This window comes from Diachasmimorpha longicaudata, chromosome 11, assembly GCF_034640455.1.
Source record: "Diachasmimorpha longicaudata isolate KC_UGA_2023 chromosome 11, iyDiaLong2, whole genome shotgun sequence".
Taxonomy (NCBI): domain Eukaryota; kingdom Metazoa; phylum Arthropoda; class Insecta; order Hymenoptera; family Braconidae; genus Diachasmimorpha; species Diachasmimorpha longicaudata.
In genome coordinates, this window is record NC_087235.1 from 7,608,204 (window position 1) to 7,628,703 (window position 20,500).

A 20,500-nucleotide genomic window follows, 5' to 3' on the forward strand; every position below is an offset into this window, starting at 1 on the left:
ACATCACTTGGTTACCCCGTTTGTTTACATCTTCACGATCAATTGAGCATTTGAACTGATGAAATAACAATTAAATGCAATCAATATGTCTATCAAAACGCGTAAGATGAATGATTTAGTAGACCCCATCGTAGTGCAGGTAATTATCCTTTTTAATCACCTTTTAGCTTGGAATAAAAGAATTTTCTTCAGTATCCAATATTCAGTGATTGGACAGTTTCATTGAGAATTCTAAATTTTGCATTATAAATCATGCAAAGACTTGGGAATTGAAAAAAAAAAAATGATCGAATTTGACTCTGATAATATCGACATATTGAGGATTTTAGGTAAAACATAACCTTTATGTCTTTTCTCATTACCGATTAGGTGGATAAATTAGGTCAATTATTGGAGGATAACAAGAATGATCCAGTGGACACAGCTTCTGTGAAATCAATTCTTGTCTCCGAACTGAGCGTATTAATCGACAAACTCGAGCAGTTCGAGAGTGAATATTGCGACGATAGCTGTAATTATAAAGAGATGAAGAATAAAATTACGAAAGTAATTCAGGAATTCTGTGCAATGTCAGCTCCATCGATTCTCCGACATCCGGATCCCAAAGTAACAGCTGTCAAGTTCTTGGAGAAACTAAAAAGCGCCTTGAGGAATCTGGAAGATCTCGAATGCTTGGAGCTGAAGCGACAGGTACAGCACGCCATGTTTTATGTACAAGAAATGGGTGAAGCTAACGAGATAGAGGCCCTCGAGAACATAAAGGAACTTGGGGAGAACCTTCTAAATATGCTCGAGCCCCTCCAAGACTATGGCAAGAGCCTCATCAATAAATCTCTGAAAGAGAAACTTGCATTATATATCTGCCAATTATGTTCTGCCTTCGCCATGCTCATGAATGTAATTCAGTTTCAACACGAGATCCATCTCCCTCTCTATAGCTCCAAGAGCTACATCTGCGAGAGGATCTATGAGTGTTTGACAAGGATAATCGATATTTTCGAGGAAAATAATCCAGAAGCTGAAGGAAAAGCGGAAAGAATCGACCATTTCGTCTATAAAATGGATGTGGCCCTAGATCTGATGGCTGGTCTATCCAGTAAACCCCAGGATGAGCAGATTCTCGAATGTAAGAAGCTATGGATTGCTATGGAGGATGTATTCTCCCACGCCATGGTGATTGCTCAAGTTTGCAATCCTGACAGTTTTAAGGCTATCACCGGAGTCTGCCAGTCGATTATGTCTGAGTACGACAATTTGAAGGAGCAGATATCCTCGGATAAGCCTGACTTCATGCTGAATTCGCTGTTTATCAATACCTTCACCGACACTTTGTACAGACTCGAGAGGAAGGTCAATGTTTCTGTGCTCTCTCTGGTGCTCGACGTTTTCAGTGAACCTTTTGGATCGTTGAAAAAACTTGTCAAGATGTGCGGTTATAATCTGACTCCTGACAAGAGGAATAAGCAAGATTTGAAAGATTTTATTGAGGATTTGGATCAGGTGACTGATAAAGTCATGCAGGTGGGACTGTATGCCATTGCCTGCTGCAATGATATCAATCGAGTTACCAAGATAAAAAATCATATGGCAAGTCTGGAGTCTCTGGAAGCCGAGCTGGTTCCCTCCATAATATCATTTTACCTCCACCCTGATAATGAGGAGAGACGAGTGAATGTCAAGTTATTTACGTCTCAGTGGCAATCAGATATGAATAAGCTGAGGAGTGCAATAGATCTGATCATTGATTCTTCTGCTTTCTGCCAGGTGGTCCTGGATGACTTGCAGGAGAGAGTTCAGGGGATGTCCGATGATCTTGACAATTGTCAGCCGATTACTCAGAGCCAAGTGCAGAGTATCGTGCAGAAGGCTTGCACTTTAGCCACCCAGATCACAGCCGCTGTTGATGATATTGGGAAGGACAAACTTGATAGACAGACCATTATGATGATTCGAGAGCTAAAAGCTGCTATCTTTGAGGCTGATACTGCATCCAAGAGTCTTTTGAAAGATAAACCGACTGCGCCACAGCAATTGAGAGTCATTAAAAGATGTGAACTATTGGTCAATGTTGTTAGGCGTTTGCAACCAGCCCTCATAGTCGTCATGAACTACTCTCAAAGGGCAACAGGTTTATTTGAAAAAAGCAGAAGCCATGATAAGTCCAGTTTCAATTTACCATCGAGTGTTCATGATCTACCAAGAGATGAAAAGACTCTAACCTTTATCAAGACACCCTACACCGTAAAGACCCATAAGCCGATTGTCTCCATCCAGTCCAAGGGAAGTATGAAGAAATCACAGGTTGGTCTCTCATGTTTGATCCCCTATATTGAGAAAGGACGAACCATGAGGATGGAGAGGACAATTATCATGTACACAACGCCAAAGACCCAGGGACACGAGAAGAACGATGAGAACAAGAATACAGAGGGTGATAAAAATTCCAACAGTCTGATGAGGAATTCGTCCTATGTTAGGCAGCATCTCTTCTCGAGGGATACCTTTGACAGCGATAGGGACTTGGATCTCGCCTCGGAGAGTTGGAACTTGACCGCAATTCTTGAACAATTGTCTAATTCGACGAGTTCCTTCTCGTCGGGAGACGGCCACAGTAGGAGTGAGGAAAATTCATCTTTTACAGATGAGAGGGTGAGCTCGTACTCGAGTAGTGGGGAAGGTGATGCACCTGCCGTTGTTGGGACTCCCGACAGTATTGGGGATATTCGACAAATTAATAAGAAAATTGAGGTCTTGAAGACAAATTAATTGATTTGTTTTTATTTTTATGTAGTTAGTGTTTGGTAACTATTGAGATATTTGTGCTGTAATTATAATTCAGATTTTTGCGTACCTTGGTTTGTAAAGTTCAGGGAAGAATGTCATTTAATAAAAAAATTTATAATGATATATATAACCATAGATCATATAATAAAATACTAAATATGTACCTGTGGGCAAAATACCTCATATTAATGAGAGAATGATTATAAGATTTTGAAAAATATGCGCAATATCTACCGTCGATATTCACTCGGCCAACTTCGGTTATTTTCGATTCATGTGACTGGCCAGTCTGTGTGTGACTATCTCAGGTCGAACAAACAGTACGCCCAAAACTATTGACAAACGTTCATTTGTGAAATAAATTACATTCAAGCTTATTTTTTTTATTAATAATTAGTGTAAAGTGAAAAATGGGAGCTTCTGCAATTCCGTTGGTATTTTTTACAGCTCTCTGGGGTGGGGTAGGAATCGTACTCCCGTTCTTCGTTCCAAAGGGGCCGAATCGTAGGTAAGTAAAATTTTTATTCCACAACCAATTTTCAAACTTGAGATAATCCCATCAAAATGGGAAACTATCGTAAAAATAGCCTATACCGATTTGGCATTATTAATAATCAAACTAGGTTTACTTTACTTAATCAAATTGGAATTGATTAGAATAATAATTCATTTCAGCATTCTCCAAGTTATTCTGATGCTGACAGCCTTCACATGTTGGTTATTGTAAGTAGATCCTGCAAAAATTTAATTCACCATTCCGTAGTATAAATAAATCAATGAAATTCAGCAGTGATTTGTAATAATCATTAAAATGTTCTTTTTTCCTCTAGCTGGTTATGTTGCTATATGGCACAAATGAATCCCCTTGTAGGTCCCAAGTTAGACAGTCACACACTCTTGATGATAGCACGAGAATGGGTAAGAATATTCTCCAAAGATTTCAGGTATTTCTTCGAAATTGTGAAATTTCTACATTGATCAATTATTTCAGGATGGAAAGCCAATCACATTGAATTAAGCCAACTCCACCATGTAGGCTATTAAGCTATTCGTTTTATGTAAACCAAACTGTTGATTTAACATGAGAATTACTTCCGAGTACATTTGCCACTATTCCTGAGAGTTTAGAAGGGAACTCCCTTTAATGAATGTATAATTGTGGGAACTACTCAAAGTATCCATCTTTAATTAATTCTATCAACACTAAGTGTTATTTGGAGCCGATACTGTGTATATAAATAATATATGTTATAGTTAAATAAAATAATCGTCTGCATGATGTGAAACGTCTTAGTTAATCGATCAGGATGATTTTTTTTTTCATACAATATCTAGTTACTTATGAAAAGCAGAAAAATACCCGTTATAACCTCTTTTCCAACTCGCTTTTTATTCACAAACAATTTCTTCACAAAATTTTTTTCATCTCTCAGATTTCCATATATTTGATTACTACTTTTTAAATTTAATTTTAAAGTCATATGATAAAATTTTAATTATTCTATTATTATGAATTATAATTAAGATTGAATGTCAATATAATAGGCTGTAAAGTTACCGACAGAGTGAAAAAAATAAAGATGGCGTTGCTCTCTATTATTGATTATTAGTGTGTCACAATAAAATCGTCGAATGCAGTATTTTTACTCAGTGTTTTTCTAACTCTCCCAACTACTGCAAGTCATTTATCACGAAAACAGAAAAATAAATCCATAGTTTCATTCCCTAAAGTGAATCAGTCAACAGTCAAAATAATTCCCTCACGGATAATCATGGAGGCGTGTAATACGGTTGAGCGTGAGCTCGACAAAGTATTGCGTAAATTTGAGGATATCAATGAGAAGGCTGGTGAAGTGTTGAGTGATTTAATCAATGAGATTGAAACGTTGAAACGAGAATTGGACGAAGGTATGTTTATTAGTGAATCATGCAATCATTAGATCTTATATCGAGAACAATGAAACCAGGCGTCAATCCAGTGTTTACAAAATGGTTCAAGTCTGCCAAGGCCACTGACAGCATTTATTCATAGACACAGACATTATCTTTCTCATTATCTTGTATTTCTTGTACTCTTGGGATTATCTAGCACCTCCTGAACAAGAGTTGACACCGAGTCAAGTCCAAATACTCAAACAAGCGATGAAAAAAGTCCGTGACACTGTTCAAGATTTGGCTACTAATCATCGTGAGTCCCACAGCACAGTCTCCAAAGTTGGAAAAGCAATTGACAGAACTTTCATTGCGGATTTTGCTAGTACCAGTAGGGAAGATGTATTCAATAGTGCTGAGAAAACACATCTTTTGAATCAAGTGATTTGTCAACATTTTTATCGACAAGGAATGCTGGATATTGCGGATGAACTTGCTGCTGTATGTATTAAATGTTGATGATAGTGATGATATGAGAGGATTAATAAATAAAGTCATTTGAATGAATTAAAATTTATTTTAAAGATTCGACAATTATCTTTAAAATAATATACAACATTTTACATTTCAATCACATCAGTTACTGTTGAGCTATTCACAACGAAAAACGGGTAATTCTGAATATATGGAAACTGATATAAAAAAAATCATCATTTTTTCTCTTAATTTCTTACTTTCAAGACAATTTTTCTCATATCAAAACAAATTGAAATTGATTGAAACTGAATCGTTATTATTAATCTTCAGGAAACTGGCATAAAGACTGATGAAGGAAGGAAAGAGCCATTCACAGAATTGAACTATATACTCGATTGTTTAAAACAGAGAAATCTCGAGCCCGCTTTAGAATGGGCTTATAATCATAGAGATGCACTTCTCGGCCAGAACTCATCACTAGAATTTAAACTTCATAGATTACAATTCATAAGACTAGTGGAACAGGGCCCTAGTAGTCAAGCTGAGGCAGTTATGTACGCACGAAAACATTTAACGCAATTTGTAAATCGTCATGAGAAAGAGGTACAGTCCCTGATGGGGACTCTATTGTATCTGCCAAATGGAATACAATCATCGCCCTACAGTCATTTATTGGATCCAACATTATGGCTGGATATTCATGATGTTTTTACCAAAGAGGCATGCACTTTATTGGGTTTAAGTGTGGATAGCCCATTGTCTGTGTGGTAACAATATTTTTTCTATTATCTCACATGTCCAATTTTTCAACAGATAAGTTTAACTGAAACTATGTTCTCATGAGAGACATTTATTGATGAGAAATGTGAATTTATTTATTTGAATTGTAGCGTGAATGCAGGATGTACAGCATTGCCTGCATTACTCAACATAAAACAAGTAATGCAGCAGAGACAAGTCACTGGCATTTGGAATGGAAAAGATGAGCTTCCAGTAAGAATATTAAAATCAACTGAATATGAAATTGTCTCTAACATTGTCCCCTTCCATTTCAGATTGAAATAGACTTGGGTAAACAGAGTCGTTACCATTCGGTCTTCGCATGCCCCATATTACGTCAACAGAGCACTGAGAATAATCCCCCAATGAAATTGGTTTGTGGTCACGTGATATCCAGGGATGCACTTAATAAATTGACAAACTCCAACAAGTACGTCGTTCGCATAAGTTAAGCCCCAAGTACAACGATATCGAAATCACTTTTTCAAAGGAATCAATTCGTTTCCAGGCTCAAGTGTCCATACTGCCCCGTGGAGCAAAATCCAGAGGACGCAAGACTTATTTACTTCTGAACTGCAATATTATTGTTGGAATAAATCAATACTAATCGTTTTTCAATTGAAGTTCTCCATGAAATTCTTCGATTGTTTAGAAATTACCAGTGATAAAAAAATTGGTTGTGTATTTTTAGCACAGCAAATATGGAACCTTTTTTTATTTTTACCTTTCATCTGTTAGTCGATGAGCGGATTTCATGCAAACCCCAATTGTCATAATAGAAGCCGTAAAGAGTTGTATTTGAGAAAATGAAACAAAACAGAAAGAATGTCGATAATTTCATAGTTTCGTACGAATTGGTCATTTCTTATAAGTTGACAATTTTAAAGATATAACGAATGATCTAAGGTCATTAGTTTATAATAAAAATTGATTCAAAGTGTGTTGAGTTTACCAGCTATTATGAAGGGAACTAGATAGATTTTTATTGCACTCACCGACCCTCATAATATTTTGTAAGAGATAATGTAAGTATAGTTAATGAATTTCAATCGAAATGCGTAATGAAAAATTTTATAAGTCACGCTGAATAGTGTGCTGAAATAAATCTTTAAGTAATAAAATATATAAAACTCAAAACTACTTTAGCAACTTTGTGTAATTGACATATTTTTCACTGATAGATTCCATTGATTTCAGATAATTAAAAGAATTGGATTGAGATCGATGCCATTTAATTCGATGTTCAACCTTACATTCCCTATTTTTTATTTATTTCGCTCTGTGAAGTTGGAGTTTATTGATTAAACAAATTATTGGTATCCAATGGTGTCACATGATGAGTGAACAAATCCAGACCAACACCCCACAGTCACTAAATAATCTAATTACTAAAGAGATGAATTCAAAATCAAGTGCTAGTGAAAAAAGAGAAGTGAATGAATTAAAAATTCTAACGGCCCACGGGCTTTTCTACGACAATCTCAGGAAAGCTGTGGATCGAGTGAAGAAAGAGGCTGTAGAGCCCTTCACTTTTTCCAATAATTTCTCAGACAACGTGGAGTTACGTGTTCCAACAGATACGGATATCGATGTAAAAATCCTATGAAATGTATATTTAATTAATTGAAAAAATCTGAAACTCTTGCTTTATCATCAGATTCAACTGTCGGCCCTCTCTCAGCGAATCCAATTGAATAAATCCCTCTTGGAGAAAGCTAATGATCGTATCAAGAAGATAAATACCAGTGAAGAGGTATCAGGGATAAATCAGACTGCAGATTTCATTGCTCCTTCTTCGGAATCAAGTAAAATTAATAATTAAATAATTGAAATAATAATTATTGATTAGTTTTATTTTTAGATAAAGTAATTGGAGCATTAAATGCCACCCTCTCAACAATTTCTCACATTAAAGAAATTATATCAAAAACCTCGAAGATTTTTCATCAGGATTGATTCAGATCAACAATGATATTAATTTGAAGTCATGGAAAATAAATGACAATCAATTAACGACAATTATTTGTTTATTCGATTAATAACTGTTACAGTATATGATACCCAGAAAATGCAATTTACACATTAGCCTCTGCCGTCCCAACAGCTTCACAATCCATCACTATATCCCATTTGACAAGCTCAAAATTACGCAATATATTATTTTAACTATTAGAACGCCTCAATCAATCATCAAACCTCGATAAATTCTTCAGATATTAAATGAAAAATATTACGTAGAGGACGACATTTCGATGATTTTCATCAGTTGCTCTGCCTCTGCTCATTTTATCGGACCCATGCACCAGCTCATTACTAATTCTATATATTTATAATTAATGTTAAAAACATGGTTCCAATTTTTCCGTAAATTTTTCATCGGTAAATAATTACAAATGAATTTTATCATCATTCACCATAACTAATTAATCTAACTGCCCATTAATTGGTGAAAGGATTACGAGAAGAGAGATACGGAACAATGAAAAGGAATACCATTACATCATTGTTAATACTCGAAGCAGGCTGATTAACAAAAAATATTGTAGAAAGCTAGGAATTTCTTTTATCCATAATTTAATCAGTTATAATAAACAATTATTCTCATTAATTACCTCTATTCACTTTTAGATTCATTGCTTATTGTCTGTTCACAATAGCAGCCCGATATTAATGCTGTAGATATATGAATAATCCGCATCCCCCGTCTCGCACAATCATAATCATTTCAGTAATCATCAAATGTTAAGCCTAGTTGACTGAATATAAACACAATAATCCTTTAAATGTTCGTTGTATGCCCAATATATGATCGATATGTCCGAAGCCACGTGGCCCAGTTCCTCTCATGCACAAGCCCTTACTTCCATTCTAGATAATTTTTATCTTCTCTGATTGCATCGGCAATTCGAATGAGCCTCGGCAATTACTACACCGATTATAATAAATATTACATAATTTATTCGTTACGTCCTAAAGCACATAAGGGTTTGTACGAAATTTAATGAACTCAGAATATTATTGATTTTGTCAACAAAATCAAGGAATTATGCGCAGGAATATTTTACTCTAATCTCATCTATTCGTACATACAGAAAGAATAAATCTATTTTTTCATCTTTGTCCAATTACTTGAAGCCTTCATTCCTTATCCTTCACAACACGATGCTGGGAAACATTCGTCAATGTGTCACAATAATCACTTTATTTTCAATTACCGCCTGACTTAAATTGACTCGCATTTCGTATTAGGAGTAGCTGCCGCAGCAGCCAATAAATTAATCCAGATTTAGCCCCGAGAAACTGTCCCGCCATAATATCTATATAATCTTATACTATTTCCTCAGTGGAACCCAACGCTTTAGTCTAAATTAGCAATAATAGTGTATCATCCAATGACAATGATCTTTCTAGGTGTTTATTCTTCCAATCTCTTGATTAAAATCGCTAACTCTTAAATCAATCGATATTTTTTTATGTAATGGGTAGCTCATAAGATCTGAACGTTATACGCAGGGTATCATCAGTAAATATACGACAGTAACGATTATTAGTGTGCCATTAATTATTACTTTCTAACAACAAGTGGTGACATCGAATATATTGAGAACAGTTTTCCATCGATAGAGCTTGCAATGCGAAAGCGAAATACCTTTATACTATGTATTCTATGTCTACTTTATATTTTCTTTTATCTAATTTTTTTCTATTCTTTTTTGTTTTCTTTTTATTGCGGATCAGTTTCTCGTAGGGTAATTCGTCATTACGCATATAATTTTCACTCGACATCTCTCTAAACACGATGACGAATGTTTCAAACCTATCCTTGTGAGCATCGTCTTTCAACTTTGCGAATTGTCTAATAACACACGATTTTATTCAACTCTGAAAAACGGTACTTTCAACTGTTACTTCTGGGAGACATTGATTTATCGCGAGGTACATATCCTCGATTTTTGCCCTTGACCAATTTATCAATTTTAATGTGTTTGAGAAACTCTTCATGAGACCTGTCTGCTTCGCTCGGTTTCCCTGCAGCCATTCAAGGAATCCTCGACAGGCGGTTTTGCATTGAACTTTTGAAAAAATAATTTAGATGATAATTCCATGTCTCCAAGAAATAATAACATTCTTCAGCGATTCAGTTCATTGCCCATCGGTTTCTTTGGGATTTTCCCATCACCCGGATAACGATAGTTTGCACTTATATCACTTGTTACTTTTGTGGCGGATTCAACGATTCATTAACTACTTGTAGATTCATAGTAACAGCTATAGTTTATACGTTGGAATACGTTAGTTTGATCTTGTTCCTTCTATTTATTATGAGCCCACTTGTTCCTAATATACCAGACTGACTCCTATACTCATCCAAATATATTTTTATCTCTGGTTATCGATTATTTGGGGTTTCTTTTAGTTTATGACGGTACACATAGCCCACGAACATACATCATGCATATTTTCAACGCAAAACTGTGTATTTTGGACACTTACAATCTTAAAGTGACGAAATAGTTTTTAAACCATATTTTAGAAGTAGAATAAAATATCTCAAAGTGCAAAAGAGACGAGCAAATATATGAAAATAATTATTTTCCAGCGTTTAGATAAAATTAACACTGTATATAAATTAATATTCACCAAAGACTCTTCATTACTCAGTAATTAAGTACTTAAGATAATCCCTAGATAGACCCGAAGATTAAAAAATTACCGAGCAATGACTTTATACTTTCGAAAGAAGAAAAATTCAAATAAAATACTATAGAAAAAGTGTTGGAGGATAAAAAAAAATGTAATGCACTTATTGCTCGTCCTCCTCGTTGGAATAAGTCACGTATCTCACCGATGATTTTTCCCCAATAATGAGAGACTAAAAGAACAGATAATATAATTTAGTAGAAGGCCTCGGGAAATAGTGTTTTATTGGGATGGGCAGTACCTTCTTCTCTTCTTTGGTAGGAGGTGCTTTGAGGAAATACATAAGTGGAGCGTACAAAAAACAGAGGATTGCGATACCAAAGAGCATCCATTCAAATCCTATTGTGTTGACTAATGTACCACTTAATGCAGGTCCTAAATATTAATAAAAATCATTCAATTAATTAGTTGAAGCGGCAATAACTTTTGCCATAAATAGTCAAACGCTTTATTAATAGACTCACCAATGGCAAAACCCAGGCAAAATGCAGCATCCCCAATCGCATAAACACTCCCATAAACAGCCGAATGTCGAATATCAACTAGATAACCGAGCTCAGGCATCATTGAACTGTCAACCATGCCAATGGCGAAGCCCAAACCAGCGTTGGGGATTATGAGGTGATCAATATGTGTCGCGAGAGGTATCTGTGAAGAAAATTAACCATACATACGGAAATTCTTTAATCGACTCCTTCATCCATTATTTTTAATATAAATATATTGCTTCTATTCAAGTGATCATGTTATCCAACAATTGAAAAATTTCCTGGCACTTACACACATCAAGCAGAAACCAATGACTACTAGGCCAATTAATGACGCTAGCCACCTGCAAATATAATTTTATCAATGACATTAATTAATAGTTTAGAAATTATTAAAATCGCCTCACCTCCCCATTCGATGGCCTAGAGGGCCGAAAAGATTAGTTCCAATTAAGTAACTGATACTAGCAGGTAAAAATGTAGCACCCTGTTCCCACCGTTTCGCATTCATTGTATCCATCATCCAGATTGGTAAGCTCGGTTCTAACATTGCTATGCCCATGTTTGCAAATGTTATAGCGCCTAAAAGCCATTAACAAAATTAACATTTAAATAAATTAGTGTAAATTCAGTAGGACGAATTAATTTAATTATCAAAATAATCATCGATCACGAATTACCAGCAGCGATAATTATGTAAGGATCTGAGGCGAGAGATTTTAAAGATGGCGGCGGAGATTCCGTATAGACAACCGAAGGTTGGAGCATCAAAAGTTGTAGTACTAAATGCAAAGTCATCAATTAATTGAGAATGGTAATAAATTATAAATTTTTCGAATTATCGTAATTTATTTCCAAAACTCACATCCATCACCAAGAGCTAAGGCAGATAATACTAGGAAAGGCGCCGATTTACCAACAAATTCGTACATAACGCCTCCAAAGGGTGGCCCTATTAGGACACCTAGGGCTAGACCACCAAGGGCTATTCCCATGGCATTACCGCGTTCTTTGTCGTCTTGATATCTCTCAGCTAACATTCCCATTCCTGAATAATTATTCAATTAATGTATCAGAATTGATAATGTTTGATAGAATTGTTGATTGAAAGCCTCATAAAGATAATGTCGAAATCACCAGAAACACTTGAGCAGGAAGAACCGATTCCTTGAAGAGCCCTCGCCAAAAATAAAATACTATAGCTGCGACCGAAGGCAAATATAAGAGTCGAAAGGAACATTATGATGAAGCCGGTGAACATTGGAATGCTGTAACCAATTCTGCAATAAATAAAATTCATTACGATGAGACGTCAGTTATCCCTCTGCTATGAATAAAGAGAAATTGACATACTTGTGTGTGAGAGGACCAACAATGGGATTTGTCAACAATTGAACAAAAGCTTTGGATGCAAACATCATACCAACGGCTACAGTTTCCTCCAGAAGTTCCTTGTGACGAAGTTGTTTTTTGGGGTCGAGAACAGAAGAGAGGTTGAGGGCTGATGATGTCGGACCTTCAACAGATCAATTCAATTATTTTATGCTTGTTATTGATATTTATTCATCACTTGATAAATGTAAAGGTTTTTGCAACTACGACTCATTACTTATAGAACGATTTCATTGACTCAACAATACAATGATAGAGAAAAATTCGTTATTGTAGGAAAAAATGAAATTTTTAAAACCGAATATAAACCTGGACTTACCCAGCGAAGTAGGCCCAGCAGCATTAGAATTATTAAGAAGAAACTGGAGATCCTTGCTGGATAAATCATTTGAAGGGCATATGCATTTACTTGAAAGAGTTGCTGTACTAGATGAAGATGGAATCGCTGATTCAGTCGTTAATCCGATCGAGATGTCTGGCTTTTCCGTTCCATTCGGATGGTTTATATCAAATAAAAATCCCGGGATAATCGGCACTGTAGAAATTGATAAAAATGAAGAAATCATTTCCATTTATACCTTGTGTCCGGCGATTTAGTAGAAGAAATTTTTTTATTACGGTAATGGAGCGTTTACTCTCAAGATTTTTTCCTCGCTAGGAGTTTAGTAGTATTCTACTACTAAATATTTAGGTAAATCTGAATGACTTAAATAAACAAACTCTGATAAAAAATATGTGTTTCACATGCTGGAAGTCCGTCCTGGATTCAAATCCCAGCCCCCCATTTTTTTTTACTCCATAATTTTCAAGTTTCCGGTTATTTATCTTATTTTCAACCTCTTGATTTCACAAGGCGAAGAATGAGCGTAAAAAATTACCACCATTTGAAGCATCTAGAAATACTACATAAATGCATGACCACTTATCTGGATTGGTACAGCCGTGACACACCGAGTGTCTATATATTTTTATCCCTTCTGTTTATGCTTTTACTACATAGGGAGCGAAGACAACTTGGAAATAATAGCTGTTGAATTAAAGATTTTGGGAGGTGAAAGTTAGATAAGAATGAGTGATTTTCGCCACATACCAAACGAATAATACAACTTGAAAAGTTGAGCATTTTTATAAATCATTCATTCATTAAAAAGCATTTTCATCTTTGAAATGGCGTTAATTATTGTCATACGGACATTTGAAAGCTCACCAATCTGTATTATTAACTATAATTCGTCCCGGAGAGATAATTATTTCATCTACTAATTTTCATGGACAATGAAAAAGATAGTTTGATGAAATATTGGGGAGTTATTAGGTAGTGGAATGTTCCCTCGATAAATCCATGTATCAATCCCTATCCATTTTTCCTCAGCGAGATGAGATTGATCGAAGAAGGTATATCTTGTACCTAGCATATACGCTCTCGTAATGCGATTGGCAATTCTGCTGAATCCCCCGGACGGAAATGAAATTTACGAGTGTTTCTGCATAGGGACAAGACTATAACGTTTGATTTTCTGTCTCAATGCTCAGTCGAGAGTGAAACTTGTTTACGATGGGAAATTTGATAAGGTGATTTTGTACATATATTGAGAGAGAGAGAAGATCAAGAGACATTCATCATTGGATATGTTCGTCTCTGCGAACAAAAATCCTCGGATGTAAAAATTGGACTCATCGTTTTTCAATTGACAAATTCAGAATTCACGCAAATTGTTTCCATTTATTTTCTACTTTATTTTCTAAGAGGAGGATGTGAAAAGTTGAAAAAGTTGATGGCAAGTGCGGGGGCGTTGGCTACTTGACCTTATTCACTATTTAACGTAGAGTTGGTGGGGTCCAAGAACCCAAGAAAAACCAGTTATCATCAAAGACCCAGAAACAAGGGTCTGGTAGACTTGAAAAAATTTTTCAAACTCACCTTTTTTTCACAGGACTCAGTCACTCGACTCTCATTTTATTTTCACTTACCAATAGGGAGAAAGGATTTTCAAGCTCAACTTAACTTAGTTCCTCCCTCCGCTTTTCTTCGGTTTTTCTCTTTCTTTTCCCTGTACTGTTACTCGAAAGGATAGCTAATTAAATGTGGCAATCTTTATCGCCAGATCCGCGCCGATATTAGAGGAAATAATTACGGGAGAGAGTACAGCCCGAGGAAGAGCTTTTTCATTAAGCTATTTGAACTGAAAGCTTAGTTTTTTTGTATTTGCTATAGGATAAGGATCAAGATTATCATTCCATCTTTGAAATTTTTGAAAATTCAATTGTCTTTCTTTCTTTCTTTCTTATATTTTTCATTTGCGAATATTATTTTCGTTGGAATACATCTACTCACCCACTGTTGTAAGTAACATATTGTCTAGAAGTAGGGCAATAGCAACAATCACGAGGACGAGCTGCCGAGACTCTCGACAGCGCTGAAGCCAACCACTCCACACTGCACCGGCCATCTTTCCCAGGTTATTCTTCACTTGATGATACCTTCGATACCTTAAAATCAAATCGTCGGGTCTTTTTATCAATGGCTGGGGATAAAAGCCAAGGGAAAAGTAGCCGGAGATTTTTTTAAAATCACATTTCACCTGGTAAAGTGTATTTCGCATGGATTCGAGGAACCTCTTCTCATAAAATTGGTTTACCTGGCTCAGACAAAAATTCGCAATTTCCCAGTGCTATTTTAGGAGGAAGTCTACCCTGAGAATTTTTTAACATTGACTTCCTCCAACTAAATTTTTTCCAACATTCAAATAACAAAGCCTCACCACTGGAAATTGATAATTGTCATTCATTTCCGGATTACCACATCGACTAATTGATGAAAACAATATTTACCCAATTTTAATAACAAATACGAGGGGATATCATGCTTTACAAGTACTTTAACCAACAAGAAATCCCCTGAAAGCTCAGTGCTTGTACGTGTCACCGCATGGCCCCAGCGAAACTTAATTGTCTTCCAAAGGGGAGAAAAGGAACCAAGTACTGGCAAGATGGAAAAGGTGAAGGGTTTGTGTTGGTGCGAGTACAAGTGGAAGATGCGAATGAATTGAAAGGCATCGAGGCGAGCTGCGAGGCAATTTTCCTCATCGTCAACCTATAAGTAAGGAATTGAAAGAGACGAGAGGAACAAAAAAAAATGTGAAAATCGATGACTGTGAATGCCTTCGATTTTACCTCTCTCGTCTTCCGGTATTTTTGTCAAAAAGGAGCGCCATTTTCCAAATAGCGACCATTGCCATCTACATGTATATTTATCCTCTTAATTTTAACTCATACGGTGGAGAAATCATTTGCTTTCAAAATTTTTCTTCTCAAATTATCAGAAATAGTTTTCAATTAGTCGATTCACCTTGTCACCATGTGAAGTCCATCTTTACTTTTTCAGGCCTCGAACATAATTAGCTATTTCCATTATACTGAGGATTTATACTTAAGAAGTATGAATCATCATGCACTAGACTAATGTAAAAGAATGAGAAAAGAACGATTTGTGGGGGGAGGGAATCAATCAGCATTTTCTTGAGAGCACAGTCCCCAAGGGTGCTAGCATTATTCTCGTGAAACGAACCACAAGAAGTGGGTGGGGGGCCGAATGAGGGAATGAGTGAAGTGCGGTATACAGTCAGTAGACTTTCCCTTCATCCTTCGTCACGACGTTTACGCGAGGGCTTCTAAATCAGTGTCTCGTTCTAGTAATTATAGGAAAGAATGATCGCTAGGAGATGCCAGAGATATTTGTTCAGGACTCAGACGGTGCGGGCTTTTATGCGAACGTTTATTCCACATTGAAGGAATCGAGTGCTGTTTTCAAACCTAATAGTACTACAGTTCTTAAACTATAAACAGAAAAATTAACCTTTCATCCCCTTTTATTAACATAAATAATGATATTGATTCATATTTTTAAATGAATTACAGATATAATCATGATTTCTCATTTTATTTGAAAATTTTTTGTTCTCCACTCGACATTATTTATTTTCACCGTTAAACCTGCGAAGCAGCAGAATCAAATTGAATTGAATAGGCCAGCTCATTCGATTGACATCAGTATGGCTTGCAATCGACAGGTGTGAAGGGATAGCCGGTAGTGTCCTCTCGCTTCACCCAGCCAGATCAAGTGGTATCCACTTTACTCAGTCTCATTATCAAAAATAAAATAATTCGCCTCAATCATTTCACAATACTGCATACTTTAGCACTTCATATGAATCGAAAAAACACGTCACGTACCAGCGTTTGACCAAAAAGCTTAAATCGTTCATAAAAAAAAAAAAATGTATAAAATGTGGGAGAGGGAGGGGGAGCATAATCCTCTGGCTAATAGAAAAATCGTGTCAGACGTCATATCCGGCGAGGAATTATGGTGTACGTGACCATGCATCTCACATCTTGCACTCTGGGATTTTATTGTGGTCGATATTAAAACGATATCAAGACTTATTGACGAACTGAAAACCCTTTGTCTCATAATCAACTAATGAAAAATAAAACAACGATGATGGGACTATTGATGCTGAACTCAAGGGGCTATTTTGAGTTTGTAACAGAGTTAAGAGACTAAAGGTGCAGGCCAACTACCAAGAATGGTCTCCAATTAGTCATATCGCTCTATCCGGCAGCTCACTTGCCTCCACAACTCGCAATAGATGGGCATACTAGCTTCTATAGATAAACTTACGTTTCTGACTACAGCTTTCTAAGATGGTCCATTAGTCGTTTCACATTTAGTTGGGATAACTCGCTTAGGCACGTCTCCTCATGCGAATTGACAACTTCGGCGATAATAAAGTTTATTAATAGGGCATTCAACAGCTGGATTTACGCAATTCAAGCGATGTTTATTTCATAAGAATTGAATTTCACGTTTCTTTGTGATTAACAAATCCTTTAAATTTAAACTAGTAAAACTTTAACTCATGAGCCAAATAATTGGATTTGGAATAATATCGTATGAATAAAATCATTGAAATCCAATGAATTATTATTTCTGATTTATTAGCCAGATCCATCAGCAAGTGCGTGGTTTAAATGCACCCCTACCGTCCCAGATCTCGGGCTCTTTCTCACTCACCGTTCCATCCATTTTGCTACCTCGTCTCGCCACTTTGTCGCGCGATATTGCACTCTAAACGAGTTACTTCGTCAATTACGTTATCCTCTGCGGAAAATGCTCTACCCCCCAGCCCTCACCTCTACCAACCCAATGGCCTATCTCTCTTTCATTGGGCGTCTCACATCCAACACCTCTATATTCCTATTCTTGTCCCTAAATCGATGGCCATCAATCGAAATATCTCTAATACTTCATGAGTTCTTAATAAGACTCATGAATATGTTGATCTCTATTATAGGTGGATTTCATGTCTGGTATCATAATTGTTCAGCTGCTTACTAGCACGAAATAGTGGATTACACATCTGTGAGACGTGTACTTAGGCCTATTCACGTCTAGTCATTTTTCTCCATACGTAAAACATTATTTCATATTTTCTCATACGACACAAGAATTATCAAAATTTATATATCTTGGATGGAACATGAGAATTTCTGGGTAGAATCTAAAAAAAAAAATTGCAAAAGAATTTACTCTCCTGAAAAATAGCCGCACAAAGTTGGTTCGTCTTATCAGTTACCACCTCTGACGAAACCAGTAATAAGATTATCAGCGTTAATTACAGGGACACGAGGGGGTTCAACGTTAGACTCTGGAAGCGCTGGCAACAGCAGTAAAGTAGCCTCCTAGTACCCGGTTATACCAGGTTATGCAGATTGCTTTGTAACCTTGTTAACGATCACTCTATTAAACATTAACCTTGTCATTTTAGTACGCCTACATTCCCTCACCCCAGAAGGGACAAATTTTAGTTGTCAGGTATGTACCCTAGACCATGTATACATGAACGCTCCCGGAAACTTTGTCATTTTACTTGATGTCCATGTATGTGGGGATGAATCTGGGGCTGACACATGGAAATGAGTGAGGGGATGTATGCCAGGAAATTCATTGACATCCGCTTGGAAATCAAAGGAATGTAAAGGAATTTTCTTCAATTATTCATTGTGGAAGATTGTTTTTTTATTTTAATTATCCGAAATTTTTGACTTTTTTTACATAACTTTTTACTCACATCTTTGTATACTAATTTAGTTAGGGAATGTTGAGAATTAATGAGTCGGGCAAAGAATCGTAAATTTATTTAAAATCACGGAAATAGAATTTGAAAAAAAAAAAGTCAACTCACCGTTGTACCTCGATCTTCAATAATGACGCTATTGCCACTGCTGCAGTTTTTCGTCGGACCCTTTGTAGCCCCTGGTAGCAAGCTTGAGCCGGCCCCGCGGCATTCTCGCAACAGTCCTTCTGGACAATTCAATTGATAGAAATAATCAACAAGGAATGAAGAAAAATTTCGTTTACTCTGACTCGATCATACCTGCTATCCCCCGGTCTGCCTTCCACGCGTGTCACCGAGCGTCTTTGACGAGTGTCGGCTCTTACCAATCCTCGCGATCTCGCTCGACGGCCAAGTCATACCCCTACCCACCCTCGCGTCGATCCAAAGCGCATGGTCCAGAGAAGCGTTTTACCACCACCACCCTCAATCATTTCCTGCATCACTTTTTCCCTTATTTCTCACCATCCAGCCACATGCCCATATTTCCCTTTCTATTACCATTATCACCCTTCACTATTGCCCATTCTTCCATCGTTCTTTACAACTTTCACCCCTCCATATGCACACCCTGATAATGGATAAGGGGGGATGGGAAAATGTCTTTTGACTGAGTGAATTTTGATATGGGGTAATTCAATGATTCCATGGATATTCAGAGGACGTTGGGCTTGAAGTTGTGGGGATTAATCGTTCGAGATACTTGCCAAGTGAAATTTAACATCGACGTCACGACCATTCGTGGAATCTCGGGTACTTCAGGAATGCCATGATATGAACTACCATGATAATACCTTCAACGTCTTTATTAAAACGCTCGGATAGGGCGTCCCAGAAATCATCATATTCTTCAAATTCATTGCTGCGCATGTGGGGCATTTTTATCTGATCGTTATGCTTTATTCATAATATCGAAATCATGTGGAAAATGTGCATGAGTGAGAGGTAGAAAATTATTTTCCATATTCCGGAAAATATCTCTTTAAAATTCAATTATTATACAGAGTCAATTATGACGAAAAAAACGTGACGATTCAGTTCTACACTGCCCTGATTTTTTATACATTGGAACATTGAATAATCTGGTTATATTTTTCATGGTTTTCATGCTTTATATTAATTGACTCTTAATAATTCTCATTGATTTAACAATAAAGTTGTGAATTAGCAATAACCAAACCTCTCTATCTCTGGATTGTGATAAAAATTATGGTACTTGGATATCAAATATTCAAGGCGAATTAAATGTTAGAGCCTATCAATATGATTGTTCATTAATGCTCTCCATGGGAAAATTAATAAATTAATCAATCATTTTTTGAAGCATGAAAGATTCCGAAAAAATCCACAGCTAGTTTATTCATCTCTCCTCGTGAATAAAAATAAGCGTCAGTAATTCAACGTGGGATTATCCTGGAGCCCCTGCCAAATGTTAAGTGCGTGCGTAGTCGAGAAGAATAAACCATCCATCATTATCATTTTTATTTATTCGTACGTGAAAAGCATTTCAGAATGCTCCAGCGGTAATTCGCTGAGTGAATTATCGTTCGGATTCTTTGACAATTGCATCTTAAAATTCAGTCAGCTACCCACCTGTAGCGCCCGATATATATGAATTCCAGTAGGTATGGGGAACAAGAAGACTGAGTCACTTGTTGATTATAGCATACTCACTGTGAGAGACTTACCGAGTAGCAACTTGTTGCTAAAGAAGCTTCAAATCCCATTCATTCGATATTGGCAAAGACCATTCATTCACTCCGACACCATTCCATCACCAGGGTATAACTGACATTATCGTTTCGGTTGTGCCCATGAATATTCGAGAGT

At 36.5% G+C, this 20,500-nt stretch overlaps 4 protein-coding genes across 6 annotated transcripts; 3 read left to right on the forward strand and 1 right to left on the reverse strand.

The window, feature by feature from the left end:
* Nucleotides 1-2,910, forward strand: LOC135167597 (serendipity locus protein alpha). Its single transcript, XM_064130931.1, has 2 exons — nucleotides 1-139; nucleotides 370-2,910. Exons 1-2 carry the CDS (start codon nucleotides 86-88, stop codon nucleotides 2,764-2,766), a joined length of 2,451 nt encoding a protein of 816 aa, XP_063987001.1. The 5' UTR covers nucleotides 1-85; the 3' UTR covers nucleotides 2,767-2,910.
* Nucleotides 2,911-3,060: 150 nt separating this feature from the next.
* Nucleotides 3,061-4,063, forward strand: LOC135167614 (V-type proton ATPase subunit e 2-like). The gene is made up of 4 exons (XM_064130966.1): nucleotides 3,061-3,292; nucleotides 3,460-3,507; nucleotides 3,615-3,702; nucleotides 3,776-4,063. The coding sequence occupies exons 1-4, from the start codon at nucleotides 3,195-3,197 to the stop codon at nucleotides 3,800-3,802; spliced, it is 261 nt and encodes an 86-aa protein (XP_063987036.1). The 5' UTR covers nucleotides 3,061-3,194; the 3' UTR covers nucleotides 3,803-4,063.
* A 152-nt stretch (nucleotides 4,064-4,215) lies between these two features.
* LOC135167606 (E3 ubiquitin-protein ligase RMND5A) lies at nucleotides 4,216-7,053 on the forward strand. Of its 2 annotated transcripts, none has more exons than XM_064130954.1 (6): nucleotides 4,216-4,692; nucleotides 4,874-5,157; nucleotides 5,464-5,900; nucleotides 6,024-6,126; nucleotides 6,189-6,343; nucleotides 6,404-7,053. In XM_064130954.1, the coding sequence occupies exons 1-6, from the start codon at nucleotides 4,557-4,559 to the stop codon at nucleotides 6,483-6,485; spliced, it is 1,197 nt and encodes a 398-aa protein (XP_063987024.1). In that variant the 5' UTR covers nucleotides 4,216-4,556; the 3' UTR covers nucleotides 6,486-7,053. The 2 variants fall into 2 exon arrangements, with proteins under 2 accessions (XP_063987024.1, XP_063987026.1); XM_064130956.1 differs by having other exon boundaries at nucleotides 6,422-7,053.
* Nucleotides 7,054-10,013: 2,960 nt separating this feature from the next.
* Vmat (Vesicular monoamine transporter) lies at nucleotides 10,014-19,081 on the reverse strand. 2 transcript variants are annotated; one of them, XM_064130951.1, is made up of 13 exons: nucleotides 18,932-19,081; nucleotides 18,740-18,858; nucleotides 14,830-14,984; nucleotides 12,814-13,029; nucleotides 12,456-12,618; nucleotides 12,240-12,382; nucleotides 11,968-12,150; nucleotides 11,783-11,884; nucleotides 11,510-11,684; nucleotides 11,395-11,446; nucleotides 11,079-11,262; nucleotides 10,856-10,989; nucleotides 10,014-10,786 (listed from the first exon to the last, which is right to left on the reverse strand). In XM_064130951.1, exons 3-13 carry the CDS (start codon nucleotides 14,942-14,944, stop codon nucleotides 10,718-10,720), a joined length of 1,536 nt encoding a protein of 511 aa, XP_063987021.1. In that variant the 5' UTR covers nucleotides 14,945-14,984; nucleotides 18,740-18,858; nucleotides 18,932-19,081; the 3' UTR covers nucleotides 10,014-10,717. The 2 variants fall into 2 exon arrangements, with proteins under 2 accessions (XP_063987021.1, XP_063987022.1); XM_064130952.1 differs by having other exon boundaries at nucleotides 18,740-18,855; nucleotides 18,932-19,046.
* Nucleotides 19,082-20,500: the final 1,419 nt, after the last annotated feature.

Bases quoted from the DNA above. Each gene is read 5' to 3' on its own strand.
- LOC135167597 (XM_064130931.1), top strand. From the start codon at position 86: ATGTCTATCAAAACGCGTAAGATGAATGATTTAGTAGACCCCATCGTA. The intron at 140-369 runs GTAATTATCCTT...ATTACCGATTAG, and splicing joins TAGACCCCATCGTAGTGCAG to GTGGATAAATTAGGTCAATT.
- LOC135167614 (XM_064130966.1), top strand. From the start codon at position 3,195: ATGGGAGCTTCTGCAATTCCGTTGGTATTTTTTACAGCTCTCTGGGGT. The intron at 3,293-3,459 runs GTAAGTAAAATT...AATTCATTTCAG, and splicing joins CCAAAGGGGCCGAATCGTAG to CATTCTCCAAGTTATTCTGA. The intron at 3,703-3,775 runs GTAAGAATATTC...CAATTATTTCAG, and splicing joins TGATGATAGCACGAGAATGG to GATGGAAAGCCAATCACATT.
- LOC135167606 (XM_064130954.1), top strand. From the start codon at position 4,557: ATGGAGGCGTGTAATACGGTTGAGCGTGAGCTCGACAAAGTATTGCGT. The intron at 4,693-4,873 runs GTATGTTTATTA...GGGATTATCTAG, and splicing joins GAAACGAGAATTGGACGAAG to CACCTCCTGAACAAGAGTTG. The intron at 5,158-5,463 runs GTATGTATTAAA...ATTAATCTTCAG, and splicing joins TTGCGGATGAACTTGCTGCT to GAAACTGGCATAAAGACTGA.
- Vmat (XM_064130951.1), bottom strand. From the start codon at position 14,944: ATGGCCGGTGCAGTGTGGAGTGGTTGGCTTCAGCGCTGTCGAGAGTCT. The intron at 12,151-12,239 runs GTGATTTCGACA...ATAATTATTCAG, and splicing joins TTCCTGCTCAAGTGTTTCTG to GAATGGGAATGTTAGCTGAG. The intron at 11,885-11,967 runs GTGAGTTTTGGA...CTTTGCATTTAG, and splicing joins CTTAGCTCTTGGTGATGGAT to TACTACAACTTTTGATGCTC.